General features: G+C 43.5%; 2 protein-coding genes and 1 long non-coding RNA gene across 5 annotated transcripts in view; 1 reads left to right on the forward strand and 2 right to left on the reverse strand.

The window, feature by feature from the left end:
- Positions 1-1011: 1011 nt before the first annotated feature.
- EIF3B (eukaryotic translation initiation factor 3 subunit B) lies at positions 1012-20424 on the reverse strand. Its single transcript, XM_055706744.1, has 19 exons — positions 19448-20424; positions 14200-14392; positions 12767-12886; positions 12619-12676; positions 11845-11973; positions 10644-10801; positions 9595-9726; positions 9433-9499; positions 8836-8882; positions 7815-8025; positions 7155-7227; positions 6793-6915; positions 6197-6275; positions 5213-5351; positions 4450-4575; positions 3900-3977; positions 3385-3493; positions 2728-2845; positions 1012-1587 (listed from the first exon to the last, which is right to left on the reverse strand). The coding sequence occupies exons 1-18, from the start codon at positions 19908-19910 to the stop codon at positions 2742-2744; spliced, it is 2409 nt and encodes an 802-aa protein (XP_055562719.1). The 5' UTR covers positions 19911-20424; the 3' UTR covers positions 1012-1587; positions 2728-2741.
- LOC106631114 (uncharacterized) lies at positions 16122-19429 on the reverse strand. Its single transcript, XR_003559601.2, has 2 exons — positions 16947-19429; positions 16122-16428 (listed from the first exon to the last, which is right to left on the reverse strand). It is a non-coding gene; the product is annotated as an uncharacterized LOC106631114 (long non-coding RNA).
- A 275-nt stretch (positions 20425-20699) lies between the features above and the next one.
- Positions 20700-25792, forward strand: part of SNX8 (sorting nexin 8) — a 29046-nt gene continuing 23953 nt past the window's right edge. Inside the window, exon 1 of one of the 3 annotated variants that reach the window (XM_027803928.2) lies at positions 20700-21545. In XM_027803928.2, coding sequence (XP_027659729.1) covers positions 21509-21545 — 37 coding nt within the window. In that variant the 5' untranslated portion in view covers positions 20700-21508. Of the gene's footprint in view, positions 21546-24801; positions 24909-25792 lie in introns of those variants that run through there. The other 2 variants (XM_055706740.1, XM_055706738.1) reach the window with 2 other exon arrangements.

Genomic DNA, 25792 nt, shown 5'->3' on the forward strand with positions numbered 1-25792 from the left:
TCCCCAGTCTATTTGAGAGATGAGCTTCGTAAATACTGTGGGCAAAACTTTAATTATCCATGTATGTGTATATATTGATTTTGAATGAACAAATGCAGAGAAGTGGAAACTAATACAGACTTGTGGAAACAAACCACTCACTGGTTTAAGAGTGAACTACTGGAACTAAGTCAATGCCATTGTTACAGAACTATCATTTTGACAAGTCTTCCTGGTGAAGAGAACATGGGAGTTGAGGGGCCTGTGCATTTGCTATCACAGAAAGTTCATCCAAGGACAAAAAAAAGAAAAAGCGCGCTAAAAACATTACTGTCCCTTGGCTGCCTCCAGCTGAGTGGGGCTGCCTTTTTGGGCTTTCCACTTCAGATCTGGCACACACTGCTATGCAGTGAGCTCAGGTTTTAAAAAGAGCCAGTCAAGAGGGCTCACGTTAGCATGGGCCCGTCCAGGAGAGGTGACAGGAACACCCTCATTCTCCCCTGCCCCTCAAAGGGTAAGCAGCAGGCCAATCTCTCACTGCTCTGACAATATCCAGAAAAGAATTTCTACTCATAAATACAAACACAGAGAAGCTGCTCCACCAGCTTTAAGTACACTTTTCCCTCTGAACAGAGGGCTTTAGAAATGAAACTAGGTACTGTAACAGGGAGCATAAGGCATGTGTACACAGAGCACTTCTCTGAAAGTTTGCAGTGCTCACTAATTAGACTTAGACTAATCAGTAATTCCTGAGGCTAGTATCAGTTTGCAGATGGTTTAAGAAATCCACTCATTTTCTAGTCACTCCACAATAGTGAACAGGCCAACTTGTCAGAGTAACGAGCCATACCATCACTGTAAAAACCAAACCAACCACAACACTAAACCAGAAGAGCCATGAGGAACTGAGATTAAAAAACAATAAATCCAAAAGAACCATATAGCCAATACAGCAAACACTCTTATTACTGTGGCTATGTTTGACTTTGATCATTCAGGGAAAGATTCCCTACAAACAACGCGTAGCCAACCTGGTTTTAGTATAGGTCTGCTTTTATTTCCATATTCAGCTCTTTGAGGGAGACATCCTTTCACAATCTGAAAGGAGGAGGATATAGCCCGCTGTAGTGCTGCTTCAGCACACTAAAACACATCATACGAGAAATGGTTCTGTTGACTTTTCCCCAAACAAAATGAACATCTGTCCATGCACTCGGGACATAGAAAGAGTCCTGAAACAGAAACATCGTGCGTGTAAGACAGAGGTGCACTGATGGAACCTCACCTCACTGGCAATAGTCAAAAGCCGCCAGTTGGTAAGTACTGCACAGGAGTCAGGAAGTAAATACTGGTAGTAGTGGATTTAAAAAGGAAAAAAAAAAAAATCAAACCCTAAAAAAAAAAAAAGAATAAAAATTTAAAAGCAGTGCCTTTCCAGTATCTCACTGCAACAGGCAGCAAGACTTAAAGGCACTACAATGTGTCAGAATGGAGAAAATCTGGTGCATCCACCCTTCCAGAGTGCAAGAATATGGATTAAAAATTCCAAAGTTGATGTAGGCTTTCTGAAAATGAACGAACTTCTTTTCAGCACAAGATCTGGTGGTGCTGCAGAAAAGGAAAAAAAGGATGTGAGTTACATTCCGTGCTTTTATACAAACAGCTCAGCCTCACCACATATGCTAGCTGTTCAAAACCTACACAAGCACGTGTTTCGCCTATTAAACTGATGTTTCAATCCATACACTAGGGAGCTTTATCTCTCCCTTCCTTCCATAAAAGGATCTTACATGTATGGGACACATAAGCCACATCCAAACATACGCAAAGGTATCACTACTATTAATTTTGCTACAGGTCCAAGAGGCGTACTGCTCACATTCTGCGTGAACTCCTTAGATACATGGAGGCTAAAAAGCTGCAGGGTGACTTACAGCTGCAAAAGGCATACGTCCATACTCCCCTTCCTCTTAAAGCAAAGCCCTGAACATGACAGACCAGGAACCCATTCCAGGTTTTAAGTCCCATGTGAGTGCCTTCACTATCAAAATACCTTTTCCCTCCTCAATACCACAATGTCAAACTCCTTAAAGGACACTTCCTACAACAGGGGGCAAAAGTGGCCTCTCTTTTCAACATACCAATATATAACACAAATTCACAAAAAGGAACTGGGAAAAGCACTGGATTAAATACCAGATGTCAGCAACAAGCAGTGACAGTGCACAAAAATCTGCTACTACCCGAATTCTACCCAGCATTTCTAGAAAAGAGCAGCAAAGTTCAAGTGGATATTTAAACATCTATTCAAAGGTTTATCAGCACAGTCAACTTGCTGTACAATCTTTAGTACAGTATTTAAACTCTGTCCAGTATTACACTAACATGCAATTCTTCCAAGAAGCAACATTTCTCTCTCATAGTAGCTATGATTCCTCATACTGACAGAACTTACAGAGTCTGCAATACACCATGTTTGGAAGATGACCCTGACTCTGTTGTGGGTTTCATCACTCTGGCAAGACAGGACATACACAGTATTCTGCTCAGTACAACTCATAAATCTGACCCTCTGTGATGACTTTTAAAAAAAGCTTTTGCCCCCTCTAGCCACAGGCAAAACAAACCAACTCTGAGAACGCCACATTCACTCACGCAGACAGACCTAACTTTCTCAAGCAAATTACTGAATCTATAGCAACAGCTGACAGGAGGAGTTGCTTTCTACTGAGAGGTATGCTATCTTACCACGGTTTTATTAATTACTCTGGTTCTGCAAGGGTAATAATTTCTTCATTGATAAAAAATTCAACAGTCTCCTCCTCCCAGTCATCAACGTTGCTGTCCAGCTCATCTGTGTCTACCCCTGGAACAGAGAAAACATGAATACAGAATGCATCAAACAAGGCAGCAATGGAAGGACTTCATGCTCTTGGCAGAAACAGTCCTTAAACCAGCAGTGAAATAAGAAGCATTTGGTGCTTTAAAATTCCAACAAGTACGTGCTGACTTTCACTAAATGAAACCCAAGGCATTACTGTCTCCCACCACCCGGCTTCCGTGGATTTTCTGATTGAATGCAACGCTCAAATCTCTTCACAGTATTATCCCAAGGTCAAGCTAACGCTTGCCTTGAAGCATAAAGAGGTGAGGTAAAACATGAGATATCAAAATGTGGCAGCCAGCAATATTTGAGCTTTCTCCCCATTAAAAAAAAAAAAAAATAAAAAAAAAATCAATCCTATTGCAATTCAGAATAAGTAGTATAAATAATCTTCAGAGAACAAGGGACTAGCTTTGGCAGGAAATGGAAGGAGAGAAGTGGATGAATCCCCAGAATAGGGTATTTACTTGGAAAGAAGCAGCAGTTAACAGCAAGTCTTTACAAGTACCATTGTGGCTTACCTCCTCGAAGCTCTAAACGCTCGTTCCTCTGCTCCATGTACAGCTCTTGTGCCATCTTGCGGTACTTCCTGAACTCTTCCATCATTGTACGTCTCCTTTCCACTAGCTCCTACGGAGGTAAGACCACCTTGTTAAACCTCCCCAATAAATCAAATCCATGTGATGCATTTGTTAGCAAGTCAATTTTTTTTTTCATGAACATACTTTCTACCGACCTAAATAAGAAAAGTTCTTACCTTTTTCTTTTAATTTAGAGACTGGCTAATGCAGCAACTCACTAAGAACCCAAACATCTTGCCAAATGAGCTAATACCGGCACCTCTCCAGATTCATTACCATGTAACCTGACAGTTTAGTAGTATCTGTCTGAACTACCTATTGGAACTAACTCTAACCATAGGGATTCAAATGAACACAGATGTTTGTTATAAAAGAAATTTAACTTACATATCACCATTACAAAATAACTAAGGACAGGTTACCAAAGTTTCGTCTACATTATAAAAGTGTCTTGCCTTTGAAGCTTTGGACTGGCTCAGGCGATCCTTCTGCTCAAATATCTTGGAGTATTTCTTCAGGTCCTTCTTGATTTGCTGTAAAACAGGGAATTTTATTTCAGCTAGGATATCAGACCAGCAATCACAACAATCATATGCTGCAAGAACTCCCTGGTAGGCCTAAGCAGGCTATGCATTACATCTCTTCCAGGCAAGGCCCTTCGCTGTAATTCTATTCTGCCTGGCTTACAGATCATGTAAATGCTTCTGTACACGTGCAGCTAGTGAAGTCTGGACAGCTAAATTCAATTTCGTTATTCTTTATGCCTTTTCACTGTACCGTAACTGTAAGAAAAGCTGGTAACCATTTCTATTCTGAGCTTAAAGAACAGTTAATATTTACAATCATTCCCAGAAGTGAAGTCCCCTACAGCAGAAAGTTTTTTCACAAATTCAGGGCAAAAGGAACTCCCAACAGTTCAAGCCTCAGCCTCAAGAAGAGAGAGTAAAACAAGTATGCTTAGGCACCAAATCAATGTCAGCAGACAAAGTCAGTGGAATACAGTACCTTTATCTGATCCTCACTGAGCAAGGTAGCTGGTCGTGGCCTCCAGAGAAGCTGACAGAACCTGTCTTTATTGTTTTTCTGAAGCAAACGGCCTTGGAAGGTCCATAACCAATATGCATTGTCCACCTGGAAGGGTAGCATACCGTCTCAGTCAAGGTAAGCTATAACTCAATACTGCAGCCCTCACTCCATGTCTTAAGGGTAATTTTTATAAAATCAGCACCATCAGTTAACAGAACCAGGATGCTCTTTCTGTGATTGCCTTCCTTGCACAAGTCAAATTCCTCAGCGACATAGTTCCACTGAAGCTTTGCAAGAAGTTACCTTCTGGAGGATCAAAATAGTTTGAAACTAAGCCAGACCTTCTATCATATTCTTAAGAGTCTCAGATTCTATACTTGTACAGGAGAGGATTACAGTGTGGTGGCTGGAACCATGCAAAAGTAGTAACATATGCAATAAACCCTGCTGTTCACCACAAGGAGATCAAGTTTCAAACCAATAAAGACTTAATGAAAATCCAGAAAAAGGACACTCGGTTTAGACTCATGACCCACCCTTCCAGAAGTTATTCTGGACAACCAGTGAGGCTAATGGCCCAAATACATACTGATACTCAGAAATTAACATATAAAACTATGGTGCAGGTTTTAAGTTACATGATCAGTGACAGGTGTCCATCTTCCCTCCCTAATCAATAGCCCTTTCCAATACCTGTGAAAACGAAAGGAGAAAAAAAAAAAAAGCAAGCAAGCATGAGTACCTTGTGGCTCCACCAGGACACAGAAGTCACAATGTATCTGCCTGTAGGATCCCATTCCACATCTGAAGCTGTATAGTGTTCAGCAATATTCATCATGGTGCAGTCAGATGTATCAACAAATGCTAAGGCACCGTTCATGCTGCAGAGACCAAGCAAGACAGACTGTTTTACACACTAGCATAGCCTGTTCTTTTAAAAGCACTCCACAAACTGCATGTTTACAACTCCTCGCTACAAAGATAAATTTTCACAGCAACCAAGAGACAGGCTCATATCAGTCTCTGTGGCTAGACAGCAATGAGATGAGTAAAAACAAAAATCCAAGTAAGAATGACACTTCTATTTAAAGCGACACTTAACCCATTTTTCTTTCTGTTCTTAAAGTCACAATGAAGCCACACTATAGGCACGTTACAGCCAAAGTTAAATAAGTCTAAGCATGTGATTGTTAAAGTAGTGAAAACAAGATTGAAGAAAAACCCCTAGATTTCTAAGACTAACAGCAGCTTTTCTGAAAGCAGATAAAGGCAAATACTACTCAAGAAGTTAATAATTTTCTCTTGCTCTAACATGGAACTTTCTGATAAAATATTTTTGCAAAACAGCTTTGTCATTAAAAGGTACTGCCCATAAGAAGGCACAAGGCCATGCCAACTAATGCATTGTAAGCGCCACATGCACAGTGCAAACTGGATTAGTTGAGAGTCAACATTTAACTTAACCAGCTGAAATGTGTTTCTAAATACACACTTTTCTGTTGAAAAATGCATTAATTTGATGTGGTAGAACTAGCAAGTTAAAGTTACAAAGGACTAAGCTACATTGTGAAATTGCATCTCTTCTCTTCCTTTGCTTTTGCAAAGCTGTATCAGGACTACAAAGTAATGCAGCATTCACCGAGATACCAAATGCTTTCTGATGATACTCTAGTTTTTTTTCCTCCTTAAAATGAATGTGGTGTTCAGGAACTTGTGCAATACTCACCTTCTGAGGCCAGCCAACACTACAAATTGCCCTTGAGGACTCCAGAATATCGTATTTGCCTGCTGCTTGTCAAACGTTTCTGGAAAGAAATAAGACACATTCAGAAAGACATCTCAATCCGATGCCACCAATTACCTTACAAGCAGTCAACTCCACTCCTCAAAAGACATTTCTTAACTCTCAACTGCAAGCAAGTCATAACAACCGCCCTTAGCTCTACACTTCTGAAGACAAAACCCAGTAGCAGCAGAACATCCAAAGCTAGCAGAAGCAGAGGAGATCAGAAGACCCCAACACCTAACTTGGGAATTAGTTTTATCTAAAGTGAGCCAAGCCTGTGCCATCGCCTCACATGAGCTTCCCAAGGCTACAAAATTATTCTGGATTGTAGGTCTTTTATTCCCGGACCCTGGATCGATTCAAGGTGAAAACAGTTCAGCTGTCATTAGAAAGTTATATTTCTAGAACACAGCATCAGACATAGCACCTGCTGCCCCACTACCCACCACAAACATGGACAATTTTGAGTTTAATGCATCTACTGCCATGCAAAATGCTTAGCATCTGCACTTTTCACTTGTTTTTCAGCCACTCACTTATAAGTTCTATTTTCCCATTGTTTTTAACATGGTAAAAGGACACTGAAATTCGTGGAGTTTCTCCATGCAACACAGCAAACTTGCTTCCATTTGGTTCCCAAGCAAAGGCTATGATACTTTCTGTAACAAAAAAACAAAGAGGTCAAAACTCTGCCAAAAGACAATGCAAAGCTTTGATTTCAAGCAGTTACCAAAGAAAACAAAACTAGTCATAAGCGTGAACAGCAACAAAAGTTATGATTTCTCACTTCTATGCCCTGCAACATGAGTATTTTAGCTCCTATCAAAAAGGGTTAACTCCCCAATTACGTCACATGTTGACAGGAATTCCTAAAAACCACACAAATATTTGGCATTACCTTTCATTTCCACCACATCCACTGGCACCTGTTTCTCTCTCATTCGGAAAATTTCAAAGTTGGTCACTACTCCCTGTAAAGGCCAAGATCAGCTCATTATCCAGCACAGCAGCAGTAGAGCAAATAATTTTATCACTAGGCATAGAAGGACAACTACACAATTAGCCTGCCAAGGACACGGGATGAGACACAGAGTCAAGATTTATTTCCTTAATGAGAGCAGATAAATACAGTACGCCTCATTACCGAACACATTCTAAATGTTTCTGTTCTGATGAAGAATAACTGAAGAATTGTACAAAAGCATTTGTTTCTTTTCAGACTGCTATGCAATTTAATTAAGACAGATAAACATATGGCACACTGTGCAGCATGGCCTATGGGTTCTTCAATAGCTGCTTAACAGCAAGTAGAAAAAGAGGTGAGGCATATAGCTCTCACTCAAGTCCAAGATGCCACTGAAGTCAAAGCAAATCTTGGATGCAAACATTACATACATTTTGCTCTCCACATGCCTCAAATTCAAATGGAAAAAAAATGAAAAATAGCTTTGACATCGTATAATTCACACTGTCTATATTAAAAGACAGTACTGTAAGAAAATGAGCTGTCAGCATGAGCTAGAACCGACTTTTATGAATATAATCAGAATCCACATACCTGTGTGCCTTTGGGAGTCCTGTCTACCTTCACACACAGGTAGTCCCCGTTTTTCTGCCAGTGGAGTTTACAATCTACGACATTGAACAAATTTCGCACACGAATTTCTTGTCTAGAAGGCAGCTGCATTAAAGTTACTCTTGCTGGAATGTCTTTGTCCTCAGGCACCCAGAAAGCAATTATGTTACCACCTGGAGACCATGAGAAGTCTCTACAGGAAGAAAGTTAAAAACACATAATTTTAATTTTTTGTTAGAGCTACTACAAGCAGAAATAATTTTCATCACTGTATCTGAATGCTGCAGACAAATATCAGTCCTCAATAATAAACACAAATACAGACAAGCAACTGAGGACAATTTAATAACCTTACACCTATCATGCCAAAACATGTTTTTATACTGCTATTTAAATTTGCTATATGACCAACATTCTCAAAACATTCTGTTTCACTAAAGAGTAGGTTACACCCAGTGTAACTGCCAAAGATCTAGGAAACAGGCTGATTAAACCAGTGAGGAAAAAAACCCCTTAAAGTACACTGGAGACAATCTTCTTGCACCTGGGTACACTTAAATTTTCTTCTTGCTATACAGAGATGTACCTACAAAACTCACAGGAGTCATTGCCTATTGCACAGACACACACAAAACCAAACCCATTCCTTGCCAACAGGCAGTATACAGCATGCTGGTTTAAGTCAGCATCCAAATCTTGTTAGGGAGATATTCCCTAACAAACTGCATTCCAGTTGGGTTTTGTAGACAAGGAACAGGACTCTCGAGCTAGACCCTAGATTAAGTAGTACCACAAAGAGAATTTCAACGCATACAAGCTGTCAACTGTGGACAATAAATGGCAAAGTTTCCATTCCTTTTTGCCAGTTTGTCTAACTTGACCACTTCGGCATGAGGCCATTTGCTCTAGTCAACAGTCTAGAGGTTCCTCTCACCATAATAAAGCCCAGACATAGAGACTCCAGCTAAAGAGAGCTGTTATCTTTACAAAGGAATAGACTCACCTTATCCCAGTGATTTTCAAGCTTTTTTTGTCCAACAAACCCATAGACTAAAAGAGAAAGGTGTGAATTTTTAAGTTAGCAATATTCTTATATTTACACATGCAACTTCTACTCTTATTATTAAAGCACAAACTAGGAAACTGCACAATTTTCAGAGATCCTGTATCTCTATTTTTTTATTATGAACATACATATACAACAATTACAAACAAAAATTGCTGTACAGAATTAATGAGTACAGCAGCCTGAATTATAATGAAAAAGCAAAACAGGCTACAGTAGTCTTCAATTTATAGTGTGTTTTGGGTACTCTGGCAACCATCTACTACTGAGAGCTGGGAAACATCACATGAAAGAGTCAATAGGATCAAGGTTAAGCAGTATATTGAGCTGTCTTGTCCTTCTAAAAGCGTGGTATGGAATCCACTGTCAGACTCAGCTGAAGTTTTTCAACCAGGAAAGAACAAGAGGCAAATGGATTTCTCCCTTTTTAAGCCCAGCTCCAGAGTGTATTATTAAAATATATCCTTTAAAATAGATACGACGGGAAAGACTAATGTAATGCAGTAAGTTATGCAAAAAAAAGCAAGAACTTACAGGTGTTTCATAGATGCTGAGGGTATCTGAAGTCATTCGAGCAAAGAATTTACCATCATGACTCCATCTAAGCAAATAAAAAGACAAAATAGGAGTATTAGATAGGAAATGCCTTTTCGCGAAATGAAGTGTGGGACGACTACTTTCTGTTTCTCAACCTACTTAAAAATAGGCCAGTGAGCTGAGTTTTCACAGTGGAACCCTCGCTTCTTTTGCCCAGTCAGAATATCCCAGATGATAATAGCCTGAGGGTCATCCTGTGTGTCCATCAAAGGGCTGAAGGTCACTAAATACCTACGAAAGAAATAACCAAATTCACTACTGAAACTTCAACTAATACGTCAATAGAAGCAGAATTTCATCCAATTGATATTTAAATACAATGCACTTTCACGTAGCAGTTTCTCTAATGGGATTTGTTGGACAGGAGAGAAATATGACGAAGTGGGAGAAAGCTTCCAAGACACAGTATTTTCCTGGCATCCCTCTGGATGAAAAGACTGCAGATTTATGTGCAAGTCTTCCCATATTGATGTTAACGAGAGATTAACTTAATGAATACACCATTACCTACTATAGTTTTGCCACAAGAACATCATTTGTTTTGAACCAAATATAAATCCACTGACCTTAGCTAACCTGAACTATAGGTGTGCTAGACTTCTGCATTTAAAGATAAATAGTCTGTCTTTAATACAATAAAACATAAAACCTAACTGCTTCCAAGTAAGTTACTTGAAAACTAGCAAAACAAAATGCATCTCAGTTGTGAAATTATTTTAGCTGTCTCTAAAAAGCTCTTTAACATTAAAGAATCTTAAGAAATTAATTTCAGTACTACAGATTTGGAAAATGCTACTCAACTGAAACTTTTCAGAGAACTGGAAATCTAACACTATAGACAACCCATCCAACTAAGAAGGAAAAAATACGGTCATCTTCCTTGGGATAATAACATCTTTGAAGAAACTGGTCAGCTTTGTTTTGTAGACCAATTATTCCAGATTATGTTAAGTACCTTTCCTGAAGCCAAAGAAAAGTTAGGCAGAGTTTCACTCATTCTAGGAAGGATTTATGCATGAAAAGCAGTACTTCTAAAGGCAAAGGAGAACAAAAGACCCCAACCACGTGAGATTTGAAAGCACAGCAGCCAGAATGTATGCACTTCCTGCTTTTGATCCCTTAGCCCAAACCAATGTCATACTCCATACCTTTCACAGGGCGAGAAGTCAATAAGCTGCACTCCCTGGTGACTAAACCTTTGAATCTGCTTGAACTTCTCTCCACCCCAAAGTGCAATGCCTCTCTGGTGGAACGTAGCCAAGTAGGTACCCTTTGGGGACCAGCGTACATAGGTTTCTGTCCACCGCTGGATTTTAAAAAAACAAAAGAAAGTACAGACAAACGTTTAATTTCATGCTGGATTCCTAAAGGGGAAAGAATTCATGTGTGGCTTGTAGCACCACATTTTGAAAATCCATTTACTAAGTGAAGATCTCAGAATTCATGATACTTTGGACTAGATCTGGAGTTTAATTTCATGCATGTAATGCACAGTACGTATTTTTCAGGTTGAAAACTGTCCATTGAAACCTTTTCAACTTAGAGATCACCAAAAACATTTCTACAGTGACAGCCTTTGTATGGTAACAATTAAACCCACCTAACAGGCTTGGGTTTCCTTGCTGTCTTTCAGCCCTGGTAAGAATATACTTTTCTCACAAGTAAAGGTAAGTATTTCAAGTTTCTTAATAACAATACAGCTCTTGACCTTCAGCTAAGTTACAGAGGTTTCAGCAATATAGACTAGGGCCAGTGACCATGGTGATGAGCAAAATTACTCATCACCCCCGAGACAAATTCTTTCTACTGTAATGCACAATGGTTATTAAAGAAAATACTTCTGGGTATCAACAGTTCTCAGCAAGTCAACTGCCTGCAGCAGACAGGCACACTAACTCTCCCTTTTATATGCTGTTACCAAACCAGCTATTCTTCTTTAGCGCCTCTGCAGTCAGCAAAAAAGCATAAAGTGATCAGAAGCAGCACAGTTAAGCTCTAATGAATAGTACTCCTCAAACGCATAACTTTGCATTTTCAGGTCTTTCTGAATCACCTACAATGTACAGATGAAGTAATAGGCATCAGGGACCAGTAAAAAAAACAAAGTAAAAAAACCCCAATCAAAACACCCTAACACCACAAACAAGTTAACCCTGCATTTACTTTACCTAAGCAGCCAAGTCTAATTCTAAAGGATGTAATGTCACCACTCCTTTTCAAAAGGAGGAAAAAAGTATTTCAGCAATGGGGAAAAAATATTAAAAAAAAAAAAAAAGAAGAAAAACCTGAAGTGCCATGAAATGAGACTGATAGTGTATCTGCAATGTGCAGCACTTCCAGGACACTCACTGCTCTGTCCTCAATTTGAACAGGTTCCTTGATATCATTCCAAAAAATGGAGGTCCGGTCTCCTGACTCAAAGATCACACTGTATTGATCCCTACAATCAGGATCTTCCAACCAGTATCGGAGATTTCCCTAAGAAAAACAGAAGTAAAAAGATTATAAGCAAGTCAAAGGCTAAGACATGAGTTTAACCCGTTTCCCAAGTTAGTATCTACCTGGCAGATGGAAGTCAGTCTTACACAGAGCGTGCAACTTTGGAGTCATACCATTGCAAACAAGTTTTTAAAGTGAAATTAAATAATTCAAACTATTGGTTACTGGAGGCTAAGGGAACAGATTATAAAAAAGTGGACTTTCAAGGTGGTTTGATGATGTTTAACACTTCTTGCCTAAAATAATTTTGGGGTTTTTGGTGTTTGTTTTTTATTGAAAACTATCTCTTCCTCCACAGAACTTTTCACAAAGCTACCGGTAAAAACACAGAAGTTTGTCTCATACACTTGAAAATAGAAGATACTTTCAAAATTCTATTTTTAAATGATTTGCGGAAATTATTATTTACTCTTAGAGTTTTACCCTATGCAGAACTACTAAGCAGAACCACTAAGTTCTTCCTATTATTTCATGACAGCGAGGATGAAGGCACAGGAACATGCAGTCACTACTGCTACTTAGAACAACACTGTTAATTTCTGTTTTCATATGAACGCTCCAGCAATGAAGTAATCATTCCATATCATGCTGAATATTCTTTCCACTTTTCCAAAAAATCCTTACCAAATCCTTAAATGGCTGTTTCTCAGGGATTTCCCATTCATCACTGATTGTCATGTACCTGAAAGAGTAATTTGATTGGTTACGCTCCATGCAGGCACTCTTAATTAGAATCCCAGAATCTACAGACACACATGATAGCTGCACTCACTTATCGAAGTCTGTGAAAAGGTTGACTCTGAAAGTGTGCTGTTTATCCAGTTTGTATCCATCTGCGTTCTTCACAGCATCCACTGCATGAGATGGAGACATGTACTCCAGAAAGATGTACCTACAATGAAGGAAGACGAAAGTAGGAAGCCATCGTTGACTACATAACAGGCTCAAAACAAGTAAGAAATTAAATAAATGAAATAAAAACAAACAATGAGGATGAAAAAAAGAACTCAGTACAGGGCATCTACAAAATAATTTATTGTCTTGTCCCTAACCAGTACAGGTCAAAGGCAATTATCTCCATTTTGGCCACAGGTACACACACACTTTTTAGCTGCATGGGCTTGACCTGAATTAAACTGGTATCTTTTCTGTAAATGGGCTAAAAAGAGAGCTAGCAATAGGCAGGTTAAGCATGCAACTCCTTCCAGCTGAATGACAGATCATGTTTAGAAACTGTAAATCCTGCAGTTATAGGTGTCTCAAAGCACCGCTCTTGTTTTTCAATTACACTGAATGTACTTCAGCTCCCTTCTTGCCACTAACACAACCCAGCTGGTAGCCCAGCAGACTTAAAATTACCAGTATCCTGACGACTGTCAGACACTGTCTCAGAGAGGCACCAACACAGAGAGAGAATAATTTTCTCATGCTTCTCACGCTTACCTTACAGAATGAAGAATCCCACCACTCCAGAAAACCCACTTTTTTTTATGCTTTCTAAACTATGGAATCCTCCCAAACTCAGGAATATACACTACTCTTAACTACAGTAATAAGACTCAGTAAAACCTCATATTTATCAGATTAATTTTTGCCCGGTTTCTCTCCCTGAAACTTTCCTTCCCTTGCCCTCTCCCTTTGGGCTTGATCTTTTCTGATTAGCTTTCTCTCAAATTCAGATGCTGCAATTAACCAGGAACAGAGATCAGAAGTTGGCAATGGGGAAAAGGGTCCTGGGAAGGGCTCACTGTACTTAAGGAAGCTGGAGTCACTAATGTAAGCGTAAGTACTGGCAACAAGAGACAATATTGACAGTCCATTTTGCAATAAACAGATCAACCACTGCTACTAAGGTTTTAACTAAAATGTACCTTTAACCTATCTATTAGCCATGTCAGAAAATCAACAAAAGTATCTCATTCAGTACTGCACAGAAATTTGTCTTCCAAACTCAGCTAAACTGTTTCCATAATTAATACCTCTGTCCCTGTAGCTTAACAAGCTATTAAGCGTCTTAGCTCCCTCAGGAACTTCTGTTTGTCACTGAGACTAGACATCAGGATTGTAGAGACTAAAGTAGAAGAAAGTGATGAGTATGACTGAGGTCACCATAAAAAAACAGCCTTAAAGTATTGACACTAATAATCAACAGTTAATCAAAGCAGTATTTCAATCCTATCTCCAATAGGAGTTATCATTACTTACCCTTTTGTTTTCCCATCTGCTTCCGGATAAAATTCATTGATAATTTTACCAAACTTGGAAAATATTTTGTGGATGACATTCTTCAGTTTCTCAAGTCGGTCTGGTCCAACCTGGGGAACGTTATCCACAACGATTACAGAGTCAATTCCATCTGCTTCCTGCGGCTGATCTTTCAGTACATCACCAAGTAATTCTGCAAAGAAAAAGCATACAAGAAACTAAGGCACAAGTCTACATCATTAAAGGGGAAGACAGAAAGATCAAAAGAATAGTGATAGTAAGAGAACTTGAAGACTGCAAATTTCAGGAGATTTCAAGAATAGTTTAAGAAACTTGGTAGCAAGTCAATGTTCTATCAGAGAACCAAATGAAGTGAATACACAACACTCCCAACAGTTCTTCCTTGCTAAGAGGAGTGATTATGCAGTGTCTGGACAAATTTCAAGGAGCTAACTCCTGACGTCCTTCTTAATGAAATACCTTAGATTGAGGAAGTTAACACTCGCACTATTAGCTTGTTTCAGCATTGAAACTGGCTCACCAAGTCCTTACAATGACGACAGAGCAGACAACTAAGATTTACTACCCAAGCTCTGACTCGAAGCCTTGCTGAAATTGCAACTGGCTGACTTCAATTAAAAAAAAAGACCACAAACATGTACGTCCCTCCCAAATTACATGAGTTTTAGCATAATTCAAAACTGTCTGTCCTATTAGAAGCTCTGCATGTCTTAGCATCACTGTAATTATGTTTAAGAACCCAACACTCCGTCTAAACCTTTAATTAAACACAAAAATGAAGCTCTAATACAAGACACTTAAAGCCGTATTTAACCATGCAGCAAGTGAAGCACACACCTTTTCGTACCCTGGATACAACGATACTAATGCCCCTTTCCTAAATAATTTTATAAATTTTGAGAGTACTTGCTGGTGGGTTGGTTTGTTCAGTCCCTGCACTGCCAGGTTCAAGCTTCTTTCTACTGGGAAGAGATTGTTTACAACATCGTTGAAGTTTCCTATACACAGAAGGGAGAACATTCAGAAGGACCGTAATGATGCAGTTGTGGCTTGTGTAGTACCATATTGGGATAAAAACAGTTAAAAGTTACAAAGTACACCTATTTGTGCACAAAATTAAGAGCTTCAACAACAACGCTGCATTATTTTTAATGGTAGGCTCCTAGACACATCTAACTTGAGGAACAGATTAAAGTCTATTAGATTACTCTCTATCCACCAAGCCCATCGGTAATTTAGATACTTCTCAAATTACCTAACTACATAGAACCTGTAGATCCAAGGACAGTCAGAAAAATTACATCAATGATTTGATCCTCAATGGATTGAACCAGAAGCACTAAAGACAAGGATATCCAAACAATCTCTCAAATAACCTTAACCTAAGGTTATTTTTAAAACCTCCCCAGGATAAAATCCCACACTGTCCCTAGCTATCCTGTTCAAACATACCCTTTTAATTCTTGTCTAGATTACTGATCATTTCATGGTGTAATCAGTCACACCCCTGCAACTTATTTACATGATAGCATTATGGTATTCTAAGTAAGTAGCAGCTAGAAGTGGCAGAATATTTCTGGTTTATTGACATTCTGTGTACTTAAATGGACCAGAATAGATATTCTGCTAACACAAAAAGCCAAACATGCTGAAATGAATGGCAGTTTCACACATGTCATATAAATAGGAAAAATACACATACTTATCTGCAGTAAGTTTTAAGCTTATGTGAAGAGCACTATAAAATGCAAGACTAGACAGAAAATAAGTGCACGTCACTATACTTTTGAATTAGAATATAAAATTTGGTGAGTCAAACTATATATAGCATTCACAGACCAGGAAAACCCCCAAAAACCTTAAACACATGTAAAATTATTTAGAATATGAGGACAAATGAAAAAGGGTGTTAAGATTTATTGGTATTTTGAAGACATTTTTACAGAATTTTGCACTGGAAAGATCTCTAGCAGTAAAGAAATATGCTTACTTTGAATTTCAAACTACCAAAACCCCTTGGCCTTCTGTAACTTTAAGCTTCAACAGGTTACTACACGTGAAGCTTTCCACTGATTTGGGGCAATAACGTCACAAAACTTTATGCAAAAATGGATGCTATCGCCACCAAAATTATGTAGTACTCACAGAACGTTGCTGTTCGTAGGGGTTTTTTTACTCAAAAAGATGCTCTCCATGTGCATGTAGGAACTACAAATAAAAAGTTAAAAGATGCTAACTTGTGTAATAAAAACAAAGGCCCAGAAATAGCAAAAATATACCCACAAACTTCTCCCCTTTATAGCAACTATTTACTACCTTGTAGGAACTATTAAAAAATGCCTATGAGAACATTTATGCTTCAGAAGAAGTCAAATATTCAGCGAAGAGCATACGACACAAATATTAGCGAAGAACAGGAAGACTTCCTAGGAGTGAACGTTTAAGAAACAAGTTAGAATAGAGCCCTTAGTGGGGAGCAGCAGACTGATAATTGGGAAAAGACAAAGTCAAGCACAGGAAAAGTTCATTAAAAACCCCCAAGTTAACAACAGATATTCTGACAGCACAAAACCATACAAGTCACTGAGGATGTGCAAAAAATTTGACAGGAAGATAGAGGCACCAGTCCCAATAAGCACAATCACAGATGACGACAACTTTAAGAGCACTATTTCAAACAAAAGGGAAGGCAAAGTAATAGAAATAAAACAGAACACAGCACAAACCTGACTTCTTCCAAAAGCAGAGCAGTGGGTATTGGCAATCATTCCACAGCCAGTATTTTCTACCACAGACTAAAAGCGGTTTAAGTTACTATAGAAGGTATTTCATACTGCCTTCCCCTCCTTCTTTAACTTTTTGCTCCAAAGTTCAAAGCTAACTCAAAAGGTCCAGAAGAGAACGCCATGGACAAGGGCTGCAAGTTAACTTCCTAGTATATACTGGATCTCAAGGTATTCCTTCAGGAGCAAGCCATTCTCCAGGTAGCTGACAATACACTGAAGTTCTGGAGAGGTAATCACTTGCCTACGATTTAGGACATGTGCAGTGAAGTGTCTGCTATGCCTACAAAAATTGTAAGGATTGAAAAGGAGGAATTTAAAAATGACATTACAGTAAAATAACACATAAATTTCTTATTTAACCTGTAATCCGTTACCTTAGATTTTCCCTAAATATAAAATGAAAGCATGTCCCACAATGACATTTCCACAGAAGTCTACAAGGAAAACAAACACCCACAAGAGGGTAAATTTTAAGATTCTATTAGACATTTTTTCATAACCACTTCTCAAAAGAGACTTCATAGGCCTACAGACAAACCAAGGAATGCATATTCAAATTCATGTGCAAGAACACAATACGCTGTATTGAATCAAACCTGTAACAGATTAAAGACAAATACCTACACTGTACCCTTCCTCTACCTTAAATTCGAAATTGTGAACAGAGGAATCTTCAAAGAGTAAGAAGCTGGTTTAGCCAGCTCTTATTCCACCCACAAGAAAAGCAGGGTGTGGTGGGTACCCAGCTATCTTCAGCTGGCAGTGTTTTAAGGACCACTATCATTATCTCAACTAAAGCTTCACAGCACCAAAATGGTTATCCGACACATCCCGCCTCCTGCCTCAGCTTGGATCAGCTGTTCTGCCATGCCACCACTATTCCAGAAAAAAAAAGTTGGAAGTAATGCATCTGAGACAGTCCAACCCTTAAGCTGTTCCAGCTCAAAGGTGTTTTTGAAGATGTAACATTATAAGCATTGAAAATAGCCCTGGCTCAGTGACGTTGATGGATCGTCCTCCTTGGAGAGCCATCAGGATAAAGGGACAGGAATAAGGAAGCTCAAGAAGTCACACACACAGATGGAAAGCCAGACTAGCAAGAATGACTAAACTTAAAACACTGGAATTCAGCCACTAACACTGTATTAATACAGCAAAGAAGTTAACCAAATTAATCCCTTACAATAAAATAAGTGAGGATGGAAAACATGCCTAATTTCTGAAGACAGACAGACTAGAACATAATAATCCTAGAGGCCAACAGAGTGTACCAAGAAAACATTTAGCTAGACAAAAAGAATCCAACTACATACTTACAGATAGTTTTGCCAAAGTCTCTTTAAGAAACATACAAATTCAAAGAGCTATACAGACTACTAAATTGAGAACAGCAAACACTTCCTTAATTCAATACTTTGCTGCCATTTTATTAAGCTAAACACAGGAGTGGAACACTAGAAGGCACACGTATCGCCTGTATTCCACTGCCACTTGAAATAACCGACTGACAAATCACACGCTCTAAGAAACATTTTTCCAGTTTTGATACATGCAATGTAAGGCCCTACAACATGTAGGATACACACACCAGACCCTACAACAGCACATATGCTAGAACAAACACTGGCAAAGGAAGTAATTTTGCTATTCAAGAACTGAGTAAGTCTATGAAGATTTAGCTGAAAAACACCAGAGTTCTAACTCCTGTACGCCAAAATCAGGTATTCCCTTCACTGTCTGTGCAGCTACACAATGGCTTAGCCATTTTAAGACAGACAATATCAACACTTTTAACCCCAGTCTGAATTTACAACTGCCAAAAATATTTTTTCCATATTTTCTTGTCACAAAGTACCCATGTCAAATCTCCATAAGCAGTAACTCTTCTCAGCCCTTTTATCTATGGATTTGACTCTCGATGCATGGGGGAAAAAAACACCACAATGAAAACCTAGTTTGTAAACATCTGCTCTCCAATTTAAAACTTGTGTTTCTACAGCCGAGCTTCACTAACAGAGACGAACGGGAAACAGCAAAGTCGGCGATCGCAGTTTCCGAGGACAGCCCACGGGTCGATACCGGCCGTGTAACGGTAACGGCCGCCAGCGCCGCACGGTGCAGATCACCCGGAGGAAGGTTCGTCTAAGAACCGCGGCCACGAAGGCGCCGTGTGCGGGGCCCAGGCACTACGGGCAGCGCACCGTGGCCAGCGCAGCCCCGCTGCCCTCCCGGGACGGCAAGACGGCTCCGCCGCCGCGGGCACAGCACCAGCCGCCTCGTCCCGCACCGGCCGCGGCCCCCCCGTTGCTCCGTGGCGGCGGGCAGGGCCGGGACCCCGCTAGCGCTCTCCCGCCCCCCCGCGGCCCCTCCCTTCCCCGCACGGCCGGACGGGCCGGGCCCAGGCGCCGCCGCACGCTCCCCGCCGCCGGCCCTGCCCGCACCTTCGTCGCTGATGTCGTCCACGAAGTCCTCGGGGTCGCTGAAGGAAATCTCGTCCTCGGGCTCGGCCGGGGCGGCGGGCGCGGCCTCCCCGTTCTCCTGCGCGGCGCCGGGCTCGGCCTCGGCCGGCGGCTCGGGCTTGGCCTCCGCCGGCGGCTCGGCATCGGGCTCGGCCCCGGCCGCCGGCTCGGCCTCCGCCTTCTCGGGGCTTTCGCGGCCGGACGGCGGCTGAGGAGAGGGCGGCTGAGGCGACGACTGCTCGGGCTCGGCGGCGGGCGGCTCAGGGGGCCCCGGCGGCCCCTCAGACTCGCCGCCTTCCTGTCCCTGTCCTCCCTCCTCCTCCTCCTGCTCCTGCTGCGGCGGCTCCGCTGGCGGCGGGGGCCCGTCCGTCTGCTCGGGCTCCTCCCCGGGCCCCTGGGCGTCGGGCGGCGCGGCGGCCGCCGGGCTCTCCTCGGTGTCCTGCATGGGGCTGGGTGCGGGCCCGGGCCGGCCGCGCGCTCCCAGCTCGAGCGCGACGGGAAAGGAGCGGGGGAGGGGCAGGGAGGCTCCTACCGCCGGGCCATGTGCGCCAGGCCCAGCGGGCCCCGCGCGGCGGCGCCTACCAACTGCCGCGGGGCGGGCGGTAGCGGGGGGACAATCTCTGTCCCGCCGCAGCTTCTGCCCACCGCCGCCTTCTCCCAGCTCCGCTCAAAGGCGGCTGCCGTCCCTTTCGCCGCCCACTTCTCACTCAGCCAGCGACGGCTTCCGCTTCTTCTCACCCCGCAGCAGCCCTAGCTCTCCCCGTTTCGTCCCTCGTGGTGGTTGAGTTCAAGATGGTGCCTCCTTGCCGTCTACTGAGGTGGAGTTCGGCTGAACCATTTTTCGGAAGCCGGAAGGCGGGAGGCGCCGTGACATTAAACTGCGCTACCGCAGACCGAAGCCTTCCTGCGTTTTCGGCCGCTCAGCGTATTTCCTTGTCCAGCGCTGGGCGGGAGGTGACAGGACAGCACACCAACGCAAAACCTGCCCGCCGCCCCCCTACAAACATTCCACCATGGGCTCGCCCGAAGTCTGGCGGTGCACGCGCGGGCGCTACCAAGCTCGTGCAGAGGGGGAGGCGCGCGGTGGTGCGCTGACACCGTCGCGTTAGTGCTCGGGCGCGGCGAGCGCACGGGGGGCAGCGGCACCCCCCCGCGGGCGGCGGGCCATATGGTACGGCCCAGCGGCAGCCGCCACATCAGCCCCGTGAGGGGCCTAGCCGGCATGGCGGGTGGGCGCTGTCCGTCGGGAGTGGGTGGCGTGGCGGGCTGGGGCTGATCGTCGGGAACGGGCAGTGAGGCCTGGGGGGTCTCAAGCGATGGCAGGGGCTTGCCGGTTCATAGCCAGCCACGTTCTGGCCAGCTGTGGGGTGGGATGTGCTAGGTCGTCTCTGAGCGTTGTATTAGTCCCAACAAGACTTGTGTGGGTTTTAAATAATATTTTTTGTGAGGTAAAAAATGACGCTTGCTACCTGACGCTGCCGCCGCAACGCTTCGGCTCGCAGGAGAAGCCTTCGAAGGCGTGGTGGGCCTGGCTCCACACGGTGGTATCTCGGTGCAGTGGTACAGGCAGAAGGACCAGATGAGGGTCCCCCCTCTCTAGTGCTTTCCAGTGATCTGAACTGTTACCTTGCATAATTGTAACATCTTAGTAAGATTTTTAAATTGCTAAAGTTCTCAAGCTAGCTACTACTGCGACCAACTTTCTGAGACACATGAGGTCTCTTTATTGATTTAAACTATTACCTTCTATCTTGAGCACCTCAGGCTGATACAAAAATACGTAGAGTATTATTTTTTTCAGCATGCATGCTAAGATGATGTATTCAATATGGCAAAGGGAACTTGGAATTTGGATACCAACTTGAGATTGTGGTGTCTTTAAAGGAAAAAGATCAGAATGGAACTTGCAGAATAGTTCCATCTGTGCTCATTTCTGAGATGAATACCTGTATTTTGTGTAGGGTTTTTTTTGTTGGTTTGGTTTTTTTGTTTGTTTTTTAGCCCAGTGCTTTCAATGAAATCATCAAAACATACAGAATAAGTATGCCAGCATCAAAAATTCATCAGAAGAGCAGAACAGGTATTGTACGTAACATTTTGAATCAAGACCCTGTCTTATATTGGAGTATTTTTCGTGTTTTGATAAATTCCTGAGAGAAGATGTTTAAGTAACAAAGCCACAAAACCCCAGGTCTGTAATTTATCAGCTACTCACAAGATGGCATCCTAACTCCACACAGAGTCAATTGGTTGAGCAGGTCAATTCCGAACGTGAGCCACGGGCAATGCTCATGAATGGAAATGATGACTGGCGGTTTGTGCTGTTATTTTTTTTCCCTCATTATATCATGGTAGTTGACCAGACTTTGACTTCCTGGTTTGCAGCAGAAGCGTACAGGCGATGCTGTTTACCACCCCTGCCACACAACCGTGTATTTTCCAAATGTGAGGAAGGACATACTGCGGTTCAATCCATAGCCCCAGCTGAGTCCTCAAGATTACATGGCTCTTCCAGGAGCATGTGTGTGGTCTCTCTCACCTGTGTTTCACCACTTTCAACAGTTGCCTGTGTTGTTGGAATGTGCAATTTCTGCATATTACTTTTTTCCTGTTTGCAAGCTAACTGCTACTTTTACAATTGCTTTGGTAAAACGCTGAATCAAATGTTGGATACCCCTTTCCTATCATAGTCTCCTCTGCACTTTCCCTTATGTTACAGCAACTTTTGATTTATCTTCTCTTCCTTCCTTCCTGCATTCCTTTCTTCTATTGAAATTTCCCTTCAGTCCCTGTGCTGCTATCTCACTGCTATTTTTCCTCTTCCAGTCCTTACTCGGCAGTCTGAGGGTGAGTGGAACAACTTTTAAAACCAGAGGTTTTGGCACTGGCAGATGGAGCCTGTTCCTGTAAATATTCCACATGCAGAAGTCCTAGTCAATGGGAAATGTTGTGAAAGAAATCTAGCAGGATTCATGAGCAATGCCTCATGAATTTTACTTAGTGCAAGTGATCTGAGAATACTGGAGCTGACAGCACTGTCTCCTAAACTGAATGCTGAAAGAATAAGCAAGCTCATGTGGCCAGTATGAAACTTTATCTAATCCTGATAGTATGTGGACGGAATGACACATTGAAAGGCCAGGGCCTTTCTTGTAGTGACGCACTTTTGCATTATGTTTGGTACCTGGAGCCTGCTGACATGTACATTTTCTTTCTCTAGTGATTATGGTCTATTTATGCTATAGGTTTTCCAGAAGCTTTTGCTGCATTTACAGCAAATACAGTGTTCAATAACTTGTGTCAAACACAATCTTTCTGGCCCTGTTCAAAATCTTTTTCTGCAATTGAATTATTTTTCACAGTATAGAATCATAGAATCACAGAAGGGTTTGGGTTGGAAGGGACCTGAAAGGCCATCGAGTTCCAACCCCCTGCCATGGGCAGGGACACCTTCCACCAGCCCAGGTTGCCCCCAGCCCCATCCAGCCTGGCCTTGAGCACTCCCAGGGATGGGGCACCCACAGCTGCTCCGGGCAGCCTGGGCCAGTGCCTCACCACCCTCACGGTAAAGAATTTCTTCCTGATACCTCATCTAAATCTGCCCTCTCTCAGTTTAAAGCCGTCACCCCTTGTCCTAGCAGTAAATGCCCCTGTCCAAAGCCCCTCCCCAGCTTTCCTGTGGGCCCCTTCAGGCCCTGGAAGCTGCTGTGAGGTCCCCCCGGAGCCTGCTCTTCTCCAGGCTGAACAGTATTTTTCTGCAGGACTCCTCCCATGGACTGCGAAAGCAATCTTCAGTTGAGAATGTCTTATTTATACCAAATAAATAGTTATGCTATTAGCTTAAGTACAGACCAATCAAATATCTATAGCTAAATGAGAACATGTTGATTCCTCCATTCATTTTCTCAAAAAATGCTACATAGGCGAAAAATTGTGTAGGGCTTAGTTTTTGGAAGTGCTGAGCATGCAAAACTCTCCACTCGGCTGCTGTATAAACATGATTTGAAGGGCCTCTCAGCTTAAATAATGCCATGCTTTTTTAAATTTTACACACAGCTTTAGTCTGCACCCACGCTTGTGGGGATCTCAGCTGAAATAGCACTGAGGAAGGAGGCAGAAGGAAAGGGAGAGTCACTCAAGTAATTCACATCTTTGTAGCAGCCTGAAAAGTTTCAAGGGAGAGCATTACGATTGTAATTACTTACACCTGAAATAATTCTCACTTTATAATTTTCTGGGTTAGTTCTCTATGCCTGTAGTGGAGATAACTACTTATCTTCCTAATAAATATAATGAAGGTTAGTGAATGCATGAATTAGTTTGGATATTAAGTACATAAAACATTATTTTGGGTCAGTAGCATCTTAATTTGGAGATCCAGAACCTATGTGTATTTTTGTGTCTTGCTTGTTTAGTGGAATTTTCAGGAAAATCACTGTGCAGAACATATGCTGTGTTTTTCACCAGTAGTTCTCAACCGTATCATTCCTGACTAATAAAGTACAGGAAGTGAAAAAAAAATCACTAATAAAAATGACAGGCATTTATATCTGAAATTTTTATTTTTATGCAGTTTTAGAAAGTTTATTTGCATTCCAAATGCTCTTATTTCTGTGCTTTCCTGAATAGGTTAATGTCCGTCTCTACCGCATTTACCTTTGTTAGTGCATTCCTTATGGTGCAGAGCATAAAATGCTACGATGGCTTTTCCTTTGGAAAAAACATTAAATATCTACTTTTACCTTACCATCAGGAGTATTTCATAAAAATCCAAATGAATGTAAAGTATCAATGAATATAGGACTGACTAGATGGCAGCAGAAGTTAAACATTGTGGAAAAAGGTAACTCAGTGATAGAAAATAGACCAAAATTTGCCTTGGGTTATCTGGAAGTACAAAGGGCAGCGTCCCCGCGGCTGGCGGGACCCTCGGGTCACATTCCCGACAGCCATCCCTTCCAGCTTTCAGAGGGGGGAAAATAATCAATTCGATTTCGGAATAAAGCCTGAATGAGGCCCGTGAGCCGATCACTTCTCTTGCAATGCTTTAAGGTGTTTGGAAGATGTATTATTCATGTTAGAAGCGGTTTACAAGCGCTGCGAGCCCCACCGCCGGGCCGGCTTACCGCCGCCCGAGCCCCGCTGCCGTAACCCCCGCGCCGAGGCGTGTCGCCTGTCGCGATCGCTATCGCGAAGTGCTGTCGCGAGCGATGGTACTGACACGCTCCCCCCGGGTCCCCCCGCGCCGTGCCCACAGCACGGCCCCGCCGCCGGCCGCCCCACGCCCCGGCCCCCCGGGAGGCGGCCTCTCCCCGCCCGCTCCGCCCGCGCTGACAGGCGGGCGCTGCGGAGGAAGGGGAGGGCGGCCGGCGGCCCCGGCCTCACATGACTGCTGCCGCGATGGACGGCGAGCCGCCCGCGGGCACCGGCACGGCTGGCACAGGTACGGGTACGGGGCGGCGGGTGCCCGCGGGCGGCTGGCGGGGCCGCGCCCCTGCCCTCCCGTGGGCGGCCCGGGCAGGGTGCGGGGCTCCTCGGGTGGGGTGGGCGCCGCTCCCCCCGCCAAAACCTGAGGTAAAAAGGCGCCGCCTCCCCCTCCTGCCCCCCGGAGCGGCGGGTGCGGGGCCGGCCTCGGCCCCCGGGGGGGCTGTCCCGCCGCCAGGACACGGCCGGCCTGCGGCGGTGCCCGCTTCGTGGCGGCGGGGGGTCCCCTCCCCTTGCGAGGGCGGCCTCTGCCCCGCGGTGGCAAACGGGGAGCGCCGGTGGAGTCGCCCGCCCGGGCGGTGTCGGTGTCCCGCGGCCGGTGGCGCCCCGGTGCCCGCCGGCCGCTCAGCTGCCCGCGGCGGGGGGCTCGGCCGGGGCCGTCCCTCGGCAGCGCCGTGGGCCGGGCGCTCCTGTGGGCGCCGGGGTGACTTGGCTTCGTCCCCCTGTTCCCCGCCCGCCGCAGCGGCCTCGGGGCACGGCACAGGGGCCGAGCGGGTCGGTGGGCGCCGCGGCAGCGAGCCCCGGGCGGGGTCCGCGGCCCCGCAGCGGCTGAGCCGGGACCGAGCGGGCAGGGCAGCGCCCAGCGCTGGGGCTTCGGGGAGGTGCAGGCGAGCCCGGGGTGCCCAAGCTCCCAGCAAACGCCGCCAGCGGTGGTTGTGAATTGAGAAGTGGAGGGAGCTCCTGGGAGAGTTAAGAAAACAACGTGGTAGGCTCCTAACAGTTAAACTGAGGGCAGCGGGATAATACAGCTCTTCCAAGTTCACTTAAAGTGGCTGAAGTTTCATACTGGCAGTTACTGCTCTGTGCAAAGTAGTTTGGTGTTTCCCCCCCTCTGTTTGGAAA

The sequence above is a fragment of the Falco cherrug genome, chromosome 4 (assembly GCF_023634085.1).
Source record: "Falco cherrug isolate bFalChe1 chromosome 4, bFalChe1.pri, whole genome shotgun sequence".
NCBI classification, from domain to species: domain Eukaryota; kingdom Metazoa; phylum Chordata; class Aves; order Falconiformes; family Falconidae; genus Falco; species Falco cherrug.

What these genes read in the sequence shown, in the direction of transcription:
- EIF3B (XM_055706744.1), bottom strand. Translation starts at nt 19,910, where the DNA reads ATGCAGGACACCGAGGAGAGCCCGGCGGCCGCCGCGCCGCCCGACGCC. An exon ending in CTTTTCACAGACTTCGATAA is followed by an intron (nt 12,677 to 12,766) that starts GTGAGTGCAGCT and finishes TTACTCTTTCAG; the next exon opens with GTACATGACAATCAGTGATG. An exon ending in TTCAAATTGAGGACAGAGCA is followed by an intron (nt 10,802 to 11,844) that starts GTGAGTGTCCTG and finishes TTTAAAATCCAG; the next exon opens with CGGTGGACAGAAACCTATGT.